The sequence below is a fragment of the Buteo buteo genome, chromosome 9 (assembly GCF_964188355.1).
Source record: "Buteo buteo chromosome 9, bButBut1.hap1.1, whole genome shotgun sequence".
In the NCBI taxonomy this organism is placed as follows: Eukaryota; Metazoa; Chordata; class Aves; order Accipitriformes; family Accipitridae; genus Buteo; species Buteo buteo.
This window is the reverse complement of record NC_134179.1, coordinates 5,705,895-5,720,484: the sequence shown is the minus strand read 5'-3', so window position 1 is coordinate 5,720,484 and position 14,590 is coordinate 5,705,895. Positions and strand designations below refer to the sequence as shown.

The following is a 14,590-nucleotide window of genomic DNA, read 5'->3' as shown; positions in this document are numbered from 1 at the left end:
TAATGAAATCACCTACTAGAATCCATAGAATTATCTGTTACCAGCTACAGGGGGTATAAACATGTCATCTGTTAGAACCTCAACGGGATTATTGACTAATAGCTATCTGCAACTCATTAACCATTACCTGCTGCTACCTCTTAGTATTTGGTATCAGACTTGTCCAGCACCTGTTAACAGCACTGTCTCTTACCAGTGAACAGAACACATTTTCCTGCCCTAGCCCCAGTGCAAAGGTGGGTTAAGCCAACACTGGTCTGCTGGCTTCATCTGGGAAGCAAAGGGCCATTTCTGGCACAAGCCGCAGCACAGCACCATGTGCCACTGCAGGTGCCTTGTTGAGAGCAGCCGGGCCGAGACCCTGGGGCAGCAGCCACCAGGCTCTCTGCAACCTCCAGTGGTGTCCCAAGTGCCAGAGGCTTGAGCTGACACTCATGCTGCGATTTAAGCCTGTTTCCTAGCTGAAAGTCCCACAGTTGCGGAAGCAAACCTAAAGGTGGTAGCGCACAGTGCCACTGTGCCAGCCTTGGTAGCCTGCTCCTGGGGAAGGGAGCCTTGAAATGGAGCAGGGACAGGGGAGACACACTGCCCTTACCTTTCTCATGGGGCAGCTGCTAGCAGGAACAAACTCAGAACCAGGCTTTGAACATTGTACTTTATTTTCACATATATAAAAAAAAACCTTGCGAGTATCAGACAAAACTTCTGGAAATTTACACACAATCCAACAAAAATATATATAAACGAAAGCTTTTGCTTCGACAACACTTGTAGCTCATGAGTATAGCTCACTGCTTGTTAGGCACTGGCCGCCGGGCTGCTGCACAGCTCCCTGCTACCAGCAGAGGATGCTGGGGGTGCGTGAGGGGACACCTCTCCTGTCACCTGGGGTTAGCCTCAGCCCCATGCCCAAGGGCTGGGGGGACATAGGCTTGTGGACAGCATAGCACTGAGAGTAGTGACTTTGGCGAAAAGAGAGGCTGCAGGGGGCTGATCTCTCTAGGAAAAGGCAAGAGAGCAAACCACATTTGCCAGCGGAGGGCTGGGACAGGCCACAGCAGCAGAAGCTAAAGGCAGGCTGCTTGGCCATCTTCCCTCTCCACCACTCACCTGCTGTAGCACCAGCATGGCTGTAGGGCCAGGGGTGCCACCAAAGCACAGCAGTAAATCAGTTTTACCTGGGGCTGGTAATTGTTCAGCACAAAAAAAAACCCTGAGACATCACCAACTGGCCCTGGCCTAATACTCCTTAGTTTTACATTTGGGGGAAGCTTCGGGACCAGCTGTTGCCAGCAGCTGTGCAGCCCCCCCAAAAGCAATCCAATTCCCTGGGGAGCGGGGAGAGGGAAAGCCTCCCCCTCACATCAGCAAGGCTACGCTACAAACCAGAGAACCTAAGCCCTTGGTCCGTCATATGCCTGAGAGATGGGTGCCCCTGTTCTTGCTCTGCCAGGTACTCGCCTCCAGTAGGATCACAGCTACCCATCATGGAGCTCCCTACCTGCACAGCACCACCAGGACCTGCTGGGCTAAACCAACGAGACAAGAAACAGTTCAAAGAAAAAGCAAAGCACTAACACCTCCCCAGCAGCTGGCAAACACTGCTCTAACACACCACTTCCATTCTTCGCTCGTCTAACCTGCACACCACTATATCTAAGGTGCCTGGGACATCCCAAAAGTAAAAGTAACATTTCACCAGCTTTTCTGAGCAAGTTTAGGGTAAAACACATCAAAACCTTCCCACACACATACAGGACAATCTCCTGAAAAAGCCTCAAAGCCTTCCACCAGGTAGCTTAATGGGATATTTCTTTCTAATATTGCTGTTGGCTTCTCTGTAGTAGTAAGCAAGTCCAGCTTTGCTGCTGCTAAGTCAACAACCTGCAAGCCCACGGTTGAGGTAACGGACAGGTGAGTCAGGGGGTGTCCTCCGCATGTTGGGGCTCAGCACTGCGATGCAGTAATCGTCTCTGGCCGTGCTCCCCAGGTACTGGAGCAGGGGTGGGACAAGGCAATCCAAGAGCAGGAAAGGTTTGAAGGAAGAAAGCACTTAGTAGATTCCCTCTCTAGTTTCTCAGATCGATGTATTTCTCGCTCTTCAGTCCACCAAAACAGAAAGGAGGGGGGAAAAAAAGTATAGTTAGAAGTGAACATAAAACCAGGTCCTCCACTTCAGGTGTCTGTGTGACAGACAGCAATGTGATGGGGGAGAGCCACTGGCCCAGGCCACCCTGCAGTGGCTGAGCATCCAGCCAGGGCAAGGGTTGAGTGCAAGCTGCAAGGGCAGCAGGACTAGGGTAGGGTTATCTCTTGGCCTAAGGCAAATAAAACTGCAATGTGTTCAGGTGCTGCATCCTATGGCTCCGCAAGACACACAAGCCCTGCCTTAGTACAGTGACAGTCCAGCACCAATATTGTGAATACTTGCTCGAGCCTACAGGTTTTATAACCCCAGGTGAGAGAGAAGCACACGGCCCAGGAGACTCATCTCATCCTGCACTGAGAGCTTTGGCTCAGAGATGCCAGAGCAGGGCCCATTCCTACAGCCTCCGCTCTGACTCCTGGCCAGAGATGTTTACATAGTTCCTTCTCCCAGAACCCCCAGGGAGCCCGGCTCCTGCTCCAGGGAGCACAGAAGGAGGCAGAGCCAAGCAGGCTGGGCCAGGGGCTGGCACGGAGCAGAGCTGCATGTGCGCAGGGGAGGACTGCTCCTACACCCGTGGAGCAGAGAGCCACGGCTTTGTCACCTCCCCTCTTTCCCACGGCCCCCCTTGAGCGCTGATGGTGGATGATGGACGCCCATGCAGGGTGTGGAGTGCTGGGAGAGGAGCTTGCGGAGAGGAGAAAAGCATTACCTTGATGCACCCCCCTACGTTCCTCACCTCCGCTCCCAGCCCCGGGAGCGGCCCTTCTCTGGGGAATGGCAGTGCACGACGCTCTGTCCTACCTGGTCAGCGGCAGGTCTCTTCTCGCCGTTGGCACCCTGCAGGAGCCCCGCCTCTTCGGAAAGTTTATCTGACTTAACTTCAACTACAATCTTGTCTTTACGTGCCTCTGGCTTTGTGCTAGGGGAGGGAGGTGACAATTTTGAGACATGTTTGCGATACCAAAGAGGGCACGTGGCCGGATGAATGAGGCCAAGCCCTGGGGCTCCATCTCAGGGGATGCTCTGGAGCGGGGCCAGGGGTGAGAGAGGCTCTGGCTCAGTGAAAGCTTTGGGCTGCCCAGCCCCTCCCTGGGTAGGGGTCCCTTGGCTGCTCTACCACTCTGCTGTCCTCCTCATCGCCTCGCTGCATGGACAGGGTTAGCAGTGCAGACCCCAGGCTGTGGGAAGCTGGAAGCACTGCTGAGACCCCAGCACAGTGCCCCCTGAGGCTGCACTATTGCCTCCCTCCATGTTGGGCAGGGAGCGGCTGGTGCAATGAGATGGGAAGCATGAGTGACGGCAAGCACCTCTGGCCCCAAGGGCTCCCTGGGAGGGCGGGCGGCAGTGCTTACATGTCCTGTTTCCCAGCACGGCCACATGGGATCTTGCCTTTCTTGTGGAGGAAGTAGATGACAGACCCCAGCACAGCCACCACGAGGATGCAGATGATGATCGCCACAATGATCACCCCTTTGCTCTCTGGTGTCTTTTGATCTAAACACAATGGAAGAAGTTAATGCCTGTTCCACCCTGATGCTCTCCAACTTCTGCATTACTGCACCCCCCTGGGGGCAAGGAAAGTACCCCTTCCCCCAAGAAAGCGCCAGGGGGACTCCAATTCCCAGTGCTTCTCCAGTCCCCTGCAGGATGCAGATGTCAGTACAAAAAACGCTCCGTTAGGGCAGTTTCTGTATGAATAAACTTTGCATTCTGCTCCCGGCTGCCATGCCCCTGAGCACCATAGGAAGATGGCTTCCAGGGTTTCCTGAAAGACATCAGGCCACCCCTTTGCTTCCTTGCCCAGCAGTCCTGAGCTTCAGGAAGCTGCCCTTGATGGCCTTACTAGGCCACAGGCTGAGGACAAGCGGGCAGCTTTCACATTGCTGCAGAAATAGGTGGAGACAGAGCCGCAGCTTGGCCCCTGCAGCTTGGCAGGGAGAGGGGAGCAGTAAGAGATGCAGTGCAAGAGCCAGCAGCCAAGGCTCCCTCCCCAGGCCAGAAGTGAGCGTAACTCCCATTGGTGGCATGCTCCCACCAGACCCTGGGCTGATGGATGCACGCACCCACCATGGTGCAAAGACTTACCTTTTCTGATGGACTCCACTGGCAGAGCGGGAAGGGAGGGAAAGAGACAGAGCTCAGCCACGCCACAGCAGCACGGCACACACAGCGCCTGTGCGAGGGGGACTAATACTTCTCTGGGTTCCCAGGGCAGAGGGCAGTGCCCGAGACTCACCCAGTAGCTGGATGTGCTTCTCACTGATACCCAGCGCGTTGGAGACCCTGCACATGGCTCCCGCCCGCAGCAGGTCATGGTTCACACGCACCGTCAGGTTGCTGGCGATGTGCTGATTTTCAATGTATTCATGAGCCTGCAAGGCAGGGAGGCAGCAAGGGATTCAGTGCCCGAGGCAATGCACAGCCCTTCTGAGAGACCACGGCCTGGGCCCAGCACCCTCCCCAGCTCTCACCGTCCCGTTGACATTCCAGTGGACAGAAGGCCTGGGGAAAGCAATGGCCTTGCAGGTCAGGTTCACCACCTCGTCCTGCCGCACGTACAGCGGGGAGCTGATGGCGACAATCCGCGGCTTCCCTGTGGGGAGGGCACATCAAGGACCTGTGGCTCTCGGGAAGGGGATCAGGGCCGATGCTGGGCAGGACAGGCCTCATCACTCTGGCAGGGCAGCACGTCCACACACACGCCAGTTCTTACCCTGAACAGCCACAGCCACCTGCTTGCTCTGCTCCAGCCCCGGCACGCTTGGTGCCATCACCTTGCAGCTGAAGTTGCTGGAGGTTTCGAAGGTGAGGTTGCTCAGGAAGAGCTGGTTCCCTTCTCCAACCTTCCTGCCCTGTTGGGAAGGGATACCCCCCAGCAATAAGCCCCAAGCACCAGGCCCTTCTGCGCCCAGCTCCCCAGGCTCTGCAGCTGTCCCAAAGGGGCTCAAGCCCTCCCTCCTATGCACAGCAAGCACAGGACCTCCCTGCGGTACTGAACAGGTGAAGAGGTAGAGATGGACAATACAGGCCCGTGGAAGGGGGAATCCTACCCCCGTCCCCTCTCAGGAAAGACAGAGCAAGCTCCCGGCTCTGCTCAGTTTGCTGCAAAGCCCAGGCTCACTGAGCGTGAGCGCGACAGTACCTGAATGCCTGCTCACCTTCTCATCCCTCCACTGGTAGTCCAGGGCCACAGGGCTGTGGGCATCACAGCTCAGCCTCACACTATCCCCTTCCTGAAGGGGTGAAGACGGCTCCATCTTCACATGGACCCCTTCAATGTCTAGAAGAGGGATGGAGACCAGGGCAGGATGAGCAGGAGGGACGAGGCACTCACCACAAGGTCCGCAGGGCCCGTCTCCCCGCCTTACAGTTCACAACAAGCTCCACATCCTTCTCTAGCTGTCTCATATCATCCAAGTCCAGGGTCTGGCATCTGTATAGGCCGCTGCTGCTCTTTTTCACATCATGCAGGTTCAGCACGCCACTGTTGGTGTCTGCCAGCGATGACAGGTCCTGCCAGCTGTCCTCCAGCTGCAGGCAGTGGGGAAAAAGCAGAGCCCTTAGTCCCACACAGGCACCCTCCATCCCAGCATCTGCACCCCACTCCTCAGGGCCCTCCAGGCAAAGGACAAGGAACAGGCCAGGACACGAGATGTCTGCCAAGGGAAAGGTGCCCAGGTCCCCTCTGGCCTCACCCCTCTTTTATAGAAGCTGAAGACCGGTGCTGGGTTCCCATCAGCCTCGCAGACCAGCTTCACGTCATCCCCTTCCTTCACCAGCGCCGAGGACGGCATGACCTGCAGCTTCACGTGCTCTGCAGGGTCTGGGGGAGGAGGGAGCGGGAAGGGTCAGTGCGGAGCCCCGCCACGGAGCACTGGGCGGCAGGCACAGCCCCCAGCCCCCGACTCACAGAAGACAGTGACGTTGACTCGCCGCGACTCCACAGCATGCCTCTGTCCCCACAGCCAATAGTGCACAGTACAGTGGTAGAGGGAATTGCGGTCCTCCCGGGTGACGTGGGCAAAGAGGGTGCTGCTCACCGTGTACAGCCCGCTCGACTCGCGGGTCAGCGTGGCCGGGATCTTCACCACTACAGGGGACACAGCTGCTGTTCCCAGCCCGCGGGAAAGAGGAGGGCTCCCTTGGGAGGACACAGCTCCTTTGGGCTGCCACAGGCTGCCAGTCCCCAGCCGACGAGGCCCTGGGTAGCACGAGTGCCCTGGCTCCTCTCCCGAGCAGCCAGGTGCGGTTCCCCATCCCCATCCCCATCCAACTCACTCTTCTCCTCCGGCTGCAGCTGCTCCCCATTCTTGTGCCACGTGATGTTGGGGGGTGGGAAGCCGTTCTTGCTCACGCAGTGGGCAATCTGTGGCAGCAGAGAGACCCTTGAGCACAGGGTGCCCCGTTGGGAAGAGGGGAGCCCGGCACAGCTGGGAGCCTCCCCCCCCACTGTGTGGAGTCTCTCCTCACCTGTGGGATGTCACTGCTCTGCACAGAGATGCCTGCCGGGTTGGGCACAATCTCAGGGGCCTCGGGGACCTCTGGAAAGAGAAGCCACCCCACACATATTAGGAGGGATGGGATGGGATCCCCCGCTGGACCCGCAGAGCGGATGCACAGCCGTGGTGCCCTCCTGCCCCATCACTCACTGTAGACATGGAGCTCAGTGCGGTTCTCGCCCACACCGTGGCTGCCCGCCCCGACCTGGCACACAAAGGTCCTGGCGTCCTGCATCGTCACCCTGCTGATGGAGAGGGCGTTGTCCTCCCCCACCGACAGCCGCCCCTTGTAGTCCACGTTCTCCTCCAGAATCTCGCTGCCTGTGATGCGGCACAGCCTCACCCGGTTGTTGCGGTCGATCTGCAAGGCAAAGGGTCGAGGCCGGGCTCATGGGGAGCCCGGGAGAAAGCCCCAGGCTAGCTGCCACTCCAGTCCACCACCCACCACTCCTCTCCCAGGCCAGCACTCACATAAGACCAGTTAATGTAGGTGTAGGAACCATTTCCAGGGATGTAGAAGTTGCACTCGATCCTGGCTGTGCCCCCGCTCTCCACTTCAACCACTGCTGGCATGGAGACTTCCAGCTTGCTGGCTGCAGCTGTGGGACAGAGCCCATCAGAGGCGGGAAGCACCGAGAAGCCCCCATGTCTGAGCCAGCGAGAGAGCTGAGCCCAGGCCTGTCCCCCCTCCATCCCCCAAAGGGCACGGGGCAGAGCTGTGTCCCGTGCCGGCATCCCCCAGGCACCACGTTCCAGCCCAGTGGGACTGCCAGCCAGGAGCACAGCCCCGCTCCCGCCACCACACTGCCTTCTGCATCCACAGAGAGCCCGTGGGCTCAGGCCACCAACCCCGTTCCCAGAGAGGCAAGCCGTGCTCACACCACCAGTCTCCCCAGGACACCGGCAGACAACCACCCACCCCACTGCTATTGCAGTCCCCACCAGACCTGCCCTCCCCACGGCATCCCAGCCTTACTGAAATGAGCAGCAGGGCCTGTGAGCCCCCAAATCCCTCTGCACACCACCGAGGTGGGGAGCAGCTGCACCCTGCCCGCGGATGGGTAAGTGAAGAGGCTGTGCCTCCACAGCCCACAAGCAAACAGATCGCCTTGCTGGCTGCCTTAATCTGAGCCCGGGGTAGCGCTGATCCCCCTCACAGTCCGGAGCACATATCCACACCTCCAGTCCAAGCCAGCATCCCAGACCAGCACCTACCACACCTTACTGGCCCCAAGGGCCAGGCAAGGATGTGTCAGGAGGTTAGCAGGGGAAGGGACTGGGTGCTGGAGACTGAAGCTGGCAGCACAAAGGCTGCACCTTCCCGTGGCCCGGGACAAGAGCCCTGACGTCAGCCTGTGTGGCCCCTGCAGCGGCTCCGGGAGCTGGGACATGAATGAGGCGCTGTGTTCCTCCGCAGTGGGATGGGGCACACAGGGCAGCAGCTCAGGAGGGGTGCCCCAGCCAGCTGCAGCTGCCTGCTGCTCCCTTCAAGGCAACAGAGCCCTTTGGGGAGGCAGCATGCCCCTGACCACCATGGCCATGGTGCAGCTGGGACTCCCAGGTCCCTCTCCAAACTCTGACCCTGCCACCTGGACAGCAACCCAGAACCCAGCAGTCAGAGCATCCACCCCTGCAGCATACCCAAGGCAAGCTCCTCTCTGCTCCCTGCCCATAAAGCGAGCCCAGCACTGCCTGCCCATAGCATGGGTGGCACCAAGGATCCGCATCCCCGCTGAGCGGAGCCTGTCCACCCCGGCACCCCACCTTCCCTCCCAGCCCAGCTGCCCGCTCGCCTGCAGCAGTAATGGAGCTCCTGGCCACGCTCCAGAGTAGCATGGGGAGGTAATGGCTATTGATCCAGGACAGGGAACAGAGCAGCTTCCCAAGGGGCTGGGGGGGCAGAACAGCCCCAGCCAGGCATGGCAGAGACAAGGGCTGTGTCACAGCAACGCTGGGAGTGCCATCGCCTGGGAGTGCCATCGCCGCCAGCCCTGCAGGTGCCAAAGCAGGGGGGGTCTGCATCCCCTGGGCTGGCAGGCAGCCCTGCAGGAGGGGACAGCGGTCTGTCCCCCAGCAACAGGGCCAGCCAGCTAGGCACCCACGGCCCAGCCCAGGTATGGGAGCTGGGGACAAGAGGCTGGAGGAAGCCAGCTGTGTCAACAGCTCCCTTGATAGTAGTGCTTGGTAACAGTCGCAGAGCCTCACAAATGAGGCAACTTCAAAGGGCAATGCTGTGCCCACAAAATACTCTTTGTCTGGAGTGGGTACATAGTGGCAGAGCCTCAACATGCAGTCAGGAGCCCTTGTGCCACAGCAAAAGCCCTGGCTCACAAGACTAGCCACCTCAGGGCACCCCAACAGCCAGCTTTTGGTCCTCACCCATCCCAGCGGCACAGCACAGTTGGCACTAAGCAAAGGTGGATGAGCAAAGCGCTGCACAGGAAAGGAGGTGCTAGAAAAACAGGCGAAAGCCCCAGAGATAAGCATGCACTGGGGTCAGGAAACTGGACGGAGCACACACAGGAACAGACTACTTTGCACCGGAGGCACCTGCCCACCTGCACGGCCACGACTTGGCTGCCTGGTGCAGCTGAGCACCTGCAGACTTGGGCAAGCCTGGGGCTGGGGTGCACCCCAGCTGCCCCCCTGCACCCTCTCCTGAGCCCTGACACTTCTCGGCTGCAGGCAACCAAGCCAGGCTTTGCCCTCCCCAACACTTTTAGACCTTCAGCATGGGCCCCAGGCAGAGCCAGCCCCTGGGAGACGGAGAGCTGCTGGCCCGCCCCGCTGACCCCCTCGGCATGAGAGCCCTCATCCAGGCAGCTAAGCAGCAGAAACCATGAGCTCAGAGCTGGAGAATGGCTGGCATCTGGGGCTGGCATGAGGCGCACATCCCTCCCACCCACCCATCCATCCACTGCCCTTGAGGAGGTGGACATGGATGCTGCAGCCCCCACGCTGCCTGCAATAAGGGCTCACTGCTCCCCACCTCCTCTGGGGCAGGCTGGATATTAGTCCTCCCTCAGGCTGGAAGGAGCACCCAGCGACACTGCAAGTGCAGCTAGCTGGGGGCACAAGGCCCCCCACAACCCTGGGGACACAAAGCTTCCTCCTGCAGCTCCAAGACCCCACAGCCTGCCAGGTGAGCGGGCAGGCTAGAGAGGCACTGGGCACAGGCACCCTGGCGTAGCAGGCTCCGGGGACATGGCAATCCTCTCTTGCGCCCAGCACAGCTGCAGACCCCGGTTCGGTGGGGGAACCTGGGCAGGGCTGGACACCCATCGGCCACGTGTGGAGCAGCCCAGCTGCAGAGCTGAGCTCCAGCCTGTACTATGCACCCCAAGCGCCTGGCACAGCTCCAGTGGGAGACCTAGAGATCTGGAGAGAACGTCTGCAGCAAGCAAGCAGGGAAAGGAGGAGAGCCCCCGTGCCTTTCCATCTGGCTGGCGGACAGCCGGCCGCCAGCCAGAGCTCCACAAGAACAAAGATTTGCTTTTAGAGCCGGGGAAGGGGGTGGAGAGTAGCACAGCCCCTCCGCCAGCCTCCTGCGGAGCTGAGGTGTGTGGGGAGCCGGCAAGGAGTGCGGCTGCGTTGGCGGCGCAGAGCCCCCAGCACTGAGCCCCCAGCACAGAGCAGCGAGAGGAGGGGTACCACAGGGGTCTGGAGCCGCATGTGGGATGCCAGAGGTTTCCGCAGGCTTCTGTTCCCCTCTCAGGGAAACCAGCTGCAGCCAGATCCCGCCTGCTCCCAGCACACACACTCGCTGCCCTCCTCTGCCTTGGCAAGGCCACCCTTCCCACACAGACCCCCGAGCCGGGGTGCCCCAGCTCCCACGGAGCAGGATCACCTGCACCCCTTCTTCCTCACAGAGAAGAGAAACAGGGTGCAGAGCCCCAGCCCTGCAGCAAGCAGGACCACCGCTGCCAGTGCCCAACAGCCCTTGCTGTGCTGGGGATGGAGAGAGCGCCAAGGCTCTGCTGCAGCAGGGAACCGGCACCTTGCACCCCCAAACCAACCCCGCCACCCCGTCAGGACCCAGCCACGTGCACCAGGAGAGGAAAGGCTCACAACCCCAGCCCTGCAGCCAGGTGACATCCACGAAGACCTCTCCAACAGCCAGAGACTGCAGTGCAGGAGGGGCCAGCGTGGCACCTGTGGCCCCAGCGCGGGCCCAGCCCCCTGCCCCAGCAGCACGGCGAGCCCCCCGCTCCACCTGGGAACGGCTTGGCTGTGGCCCCTCACGCTTCTGGGAAGCATCAAGCCTTTCGCCGTGGCTGGGCTTGCAAACACACCAATGCCGCCAACCAATAAACTCGCCGCTCGGCACATGTGCTGTGAAGAAGGGGATCCCAGCACCGGCCGGGGGTGGAAGCAGCCTGCCTTTGGCTCGGGCACTCCGCTCTCCCGCGGAGCCAACACCTTGGCCAGATCAGCTTCCCCAGCGCCGGGGGCCACCTCCACAGCACGGCTGGGCAGGGACAAGGCGAGAAGGCGGCAGGGAGCAGCCGGCGCACCGGGGCCGCTCCCTGGCCCCCGGCGAGGGGAGGGCACGCTGCCGGGAGCAGGGCAGGGCAGGAAACGCAGCCCCCCCCCCCCCCCCCCCTCCCCGAGGGTACAAATGGACTGGAAAGAGGATAAAAAAAGAAAGCGTGAAAAAAGCCAAGAGAAACACAGCGCTCGGGGAAAAAACTCCTTAGAAGGAAAGGGGTGGATGCTTCCTAAGAGCGCGACCAGTTCACCCCGCTGCACACTGAACACACGTGCGGGCATCCCTGCACCCTGCCCCTCACGCCCTCGCCTCTGCCCCACGGAGCACGGCCCCAGGAGCCTGCCTTGCACCCGCCACCCTACCTGGCCTCCGGGAACGCGGAGGCTAGCCCTCACCCCCCCCCCGCCTTGGAGGGGGGGGGCTGCAAAAGGCTCCTGAGAGCAGAATGGGGCACTCCCGGCTGCCCCACACCCAGACCCACCCCTCGCCGCCGTCGCGGAGCCCCGGGGACGTGCAGGCGAGGACAGAGGCTCGAGAGGGCTGCTCCCACCTAGGCTCCCCCGGCACCACAATTTCAGCATTCCTGGCCCCGAGCCAGGCAGCGTCCGAAGGGCGTCAGCTCTGCTGGCTGCCTGCCCTGGCCCCAGAGCGGCTCTGCAGGGAAGACCCCGCCGGCTGCCGCCCCTCGCCCCCTCGGAGCGCAGAGCCCGGCGCCGCGAAGGGACCGGGCAGGGGCCGGGCCGCGGGCAGAGGCCGGCAGACCCCGGCACGGCACGGCACGGCACGGCACGGCACGCCCCCCCCCCGCTGCCGGAGCGGTGGCCCGCTGCAGCCCGGCGCCTCCCGGGCAGCGGCGAGAGAGGAGCCGGCAGCAGCGCGGGGCGAAAGGGCATCCCCTGCCCAGGGGACGGCGGAGCCCCGCGTCCCGTCCCGCAGGCGCTTGCACCAGCGGACCCCGCCCGCCCCCCGGCACCGACGGGCCGGGCCCGGCCCGGCGCTACTCACCGCAGCAGAGCAGGAGGCAGCAGCCCCAGCCCAGGGCGAGCCCGGCCGCCCGCCGCCCCCCAGCCATGCCCGCCGCTGGCCGCCCGCGACTGAGCGGGACCGTGGGCTGACGTCAGGCGGAGGAGGAGGAGGAGGAGGAGGAAGGAGCGGGGCCTGCCCACCGCCCGCGGCCGCTTATCACCCCCCAGCGGCAGCCGGCCGGGCCGCCCCCCGACCTCCCCAACACCCACCCCCACCCCGCCTACGCACACGCCGCCCCGGCACGGGCCGTTTTCAGGCATTTCCAGCTTTGCTGGAGGGGCTCGTTCCAGGTTTGCTCGCCGACCTGCAATCTGCCAGGTCCTGCCTGCCCGGGCTTGCACAGGCTGATCGGAGCAGACTGCGGGGCGCCGGAGGGGGGGAATCGCTAGCAGACCCAGCGGAGGGGGCAGAGGTCGGGCCGGATTCCACAGGGGCTTGGGGAATGCCGGGAAGGGGGGACAGCCCCTGGGAATCCCACTTCCAGGGGTCAGTGGATCCGGCTGGCGGTGCTTTGGGGCAGGATTTTCTGACCCGCTCCCCTGCTCAGCCCCGCACCGCCCCAAAGCCCAGCCACAGCTTCTGGGTTGCCTTTGAACCCACACAAGCGCGCTCAAAAATCAGGGGACCAAACCTCTCTTTGTCATTGCCTGGGCTCTGAGAGGCACCTGGGGAGGGGACCGCGGGGTCCTCAGGGAGCAGCAGGGGCGCGAAGGTGGTGCCGTCCCAGGCAGGTCACCCAGGTCCGCGGGGTTTGCGCCCCGGGCCCTGCTCCGCCTCAGTCTCCCCGCATGCGGTGGCCCCAGCCCCGCGGGGAGGCTCTCTGCAAAGCCCCGTCCCTGTCCCCGAGGCGGGGCCCCAGGGCATGTGTGTGTGTCCCCCCCCCCCCCGCTCTGTGGTGCACAGCAAGCCGCGGCCCGAGCCCCCGCGCAGCTGTTGAAAGGGGCGGCTGTGGAAAAGCCGTTAGTTGCGGTGGCCGGCCAGGCGCCGGCCCGGGGGCGGAGGGGCTCTCAGGGCTGCACAAGGCTGCTATTATCCAGGGGTAATCACCCGGCCCAAACAGCCCAGCCCCCAGGCAGGCCCCCGCACAGGCCTGGGGGAGCACAACAAACCTCCCCAGGTGGTGCGAGTTGCCCACAGCCAACCATGCAGGACACCTGAGTCCGGCGCCCTGCCCCGTCGCAGCCTGGCTCTGCACCTCAGTTTCCCCCTGGGTCAATCAGAGCCAGAGGGGCTGTGTTGGAGGACTCCTGAAGCTCGCTGACTCACGTTCACCCCACCTGAGGACAGGCCCGTGGCTGCCCCAGCGTCTCCCAGGAGCAGCAAGAGCGCTCTCCTCCAGCTCTCGGCCCAGGGGCTCTGAACCTTTGCATATTCTCTTCTCCCCTCCGCTTGCTTTTCCTGCAGCGTGAGCTGCTCTCCAGGCCCCAGGCAGCATGGGCTGCATCTCTCCAACCACCCTGAGCCGCTCTGGGGTGGGGTTGCAGGTTTTCCTGAGCCACAGCATTCCTCTCAGGCATCCCCGAGCTCCTCCCGTACCGCCAGCCCCTCCAGCCCCAACAATCCTGTGCTGGCCCCCAGCCCCAGGCCCGCTCCCCTGCCGGTGCCATGCAGCAGCCCTTCCCATGCCCTTCTCCTGCCTCGTCTGCGTGCCTGGCCTGCCACCCCCACCCCCCCCCAACATTTTTCCAGCCAAATAGACTTGATGATTCACCAGAAATGATTAAATTTTTTCCCCGTGAGATTGGCTGCTTAAAATGGCAATGCTGAGTGATAAGGCTTGTAGCCCTCGCATTGCCGGTGCAGAAGGGGAGGCCTCCTCCCAGGCGCCGCGTTTGCTGGAAGGAACAAGTGCAAGGGAGCTGTGCCATCATGTGCAGGCTGCTTGCAAGCTGCCTTCCAGCCCCACGGCTGCAGTGTGGGATGCTCTTGCAGACAAAGGTGGCCGGAGCTCCCTGTCTGCAGTGGGAACAGCCAACCCCTGAGAGGGTGCCCGGGCCTTGGGGACCCCTTGACAACGTCCTCACCACGCTTTCCCTCCAAAGGGCAGGATGCAACACTTGAGGAGCCTCAGGCTCTGCTCCCCTTAGAGGAGGCAAAGGGATGTTCCATTTTGCACAAAAAAAACATGATTTAAGCCCTGCAATTGCCACCCTGCAAGGGAAGAGGGCCCGAGGGGTCCCACTTTCCCGCGGGAAAGCAGCCACCAAGTCAAAAAAAACAAGCGGGAGAACCCAGATGACACACTGCTGGTGCATTTTGTTCTGGTGCTAACTTTTATTCTGTGTTAAAAATAAAGCAAAATGTTGCTAATAAAACCTCCGCAGAAAATTCCCAGCAGTTGGAAAGGGCAATGCCCCTCCCTGGAGAAAACAGGCTAGCCAGCCGCTGTGGCGGGGAGCATGCCACCCTGAAACAGCCTCCCGCTGC

At 61.8% G+C, this 14,590-nt stretch overlaps 1 protein-coding gene across 3 annotated transcripts; it reads right to left on the bottom strand.

The window, feature by feature from the left end:
* Positions 1-636: 636 nt before the first annotated feature.
* Positions 637-12,276, bottom strand: MCAM (melanoma cell adhesion molecule). Of its 3 annotated transcripts, XM_075035064.1 has the most exons (15): positions 12,143-12,276; positions 7,120-7,247; positions 6,799-7,009; positions 6,620-6,690; positions 6,428-6,515; positions 6,060-6,239; positions 5,845-5,972; positions 5,518-5,680; positions 5,308-5,429; positions 4,863-5,001; positions 4,621-4,742; positions 4,386-4,521; positions 3,502-3,643; positions 2,951-3,068; positions 637-2,099 (listed from the first exon to the last, which is right to left on the bottom strand). In XM_075035064.1, exons 1-15 carry the CDS (start codon positions 12,207-12,209, stop codon positions 2,070-2,072), a joined length of 1,845 nt encoding a protein of 614 aa, XP_074891165.1. In that variant the 5' UTR covers positions 12,210-12,276; the 3' UTR covers positions 637-2,069. The 3 variants fall into 3 exon arrangements, with proteins under 3 accessions (XP_074891165.1, XP_074891167.1, XP_074891166.1); XM_075035066.1 differs by lacking the exon at positions 2,951-3,068; XM_075035065.1 differs by lacking the exons at positions 637-2,099; positions 2,951-3,068; positions 3,502-3,643 and adding an exon at positions 3,656-4,252.
* Positions 12,277-14,590: the final 2,314 nt, after the last annotated feature.

Bases quoted from the DNA above. Each gene is read 5' to 3' on its own strand.
- MCAM (XM_075035064.1), bottom strand. From the start codon at position 12,209: ATGGCTGGGGGGCGGCGGGCGGCCGGGCTCGCCCTGGGCTGGGGCTGC. The intron at 6,240-6,427 runs GTGAGTTGGATG...TGTCCCCTGTAG, and splicing joins GCTGCAGCCGGAGGAGAAGA to TGGTGAAGATCCCGGCCACG. The intron at 4,743-4,862 runs GTAAGAACTGGC...CCCTCCCCACAG, and splicing joins GGTGGCTGTGGCTGTTCAGG to GGAAGCCGCGGATTGTCGCC.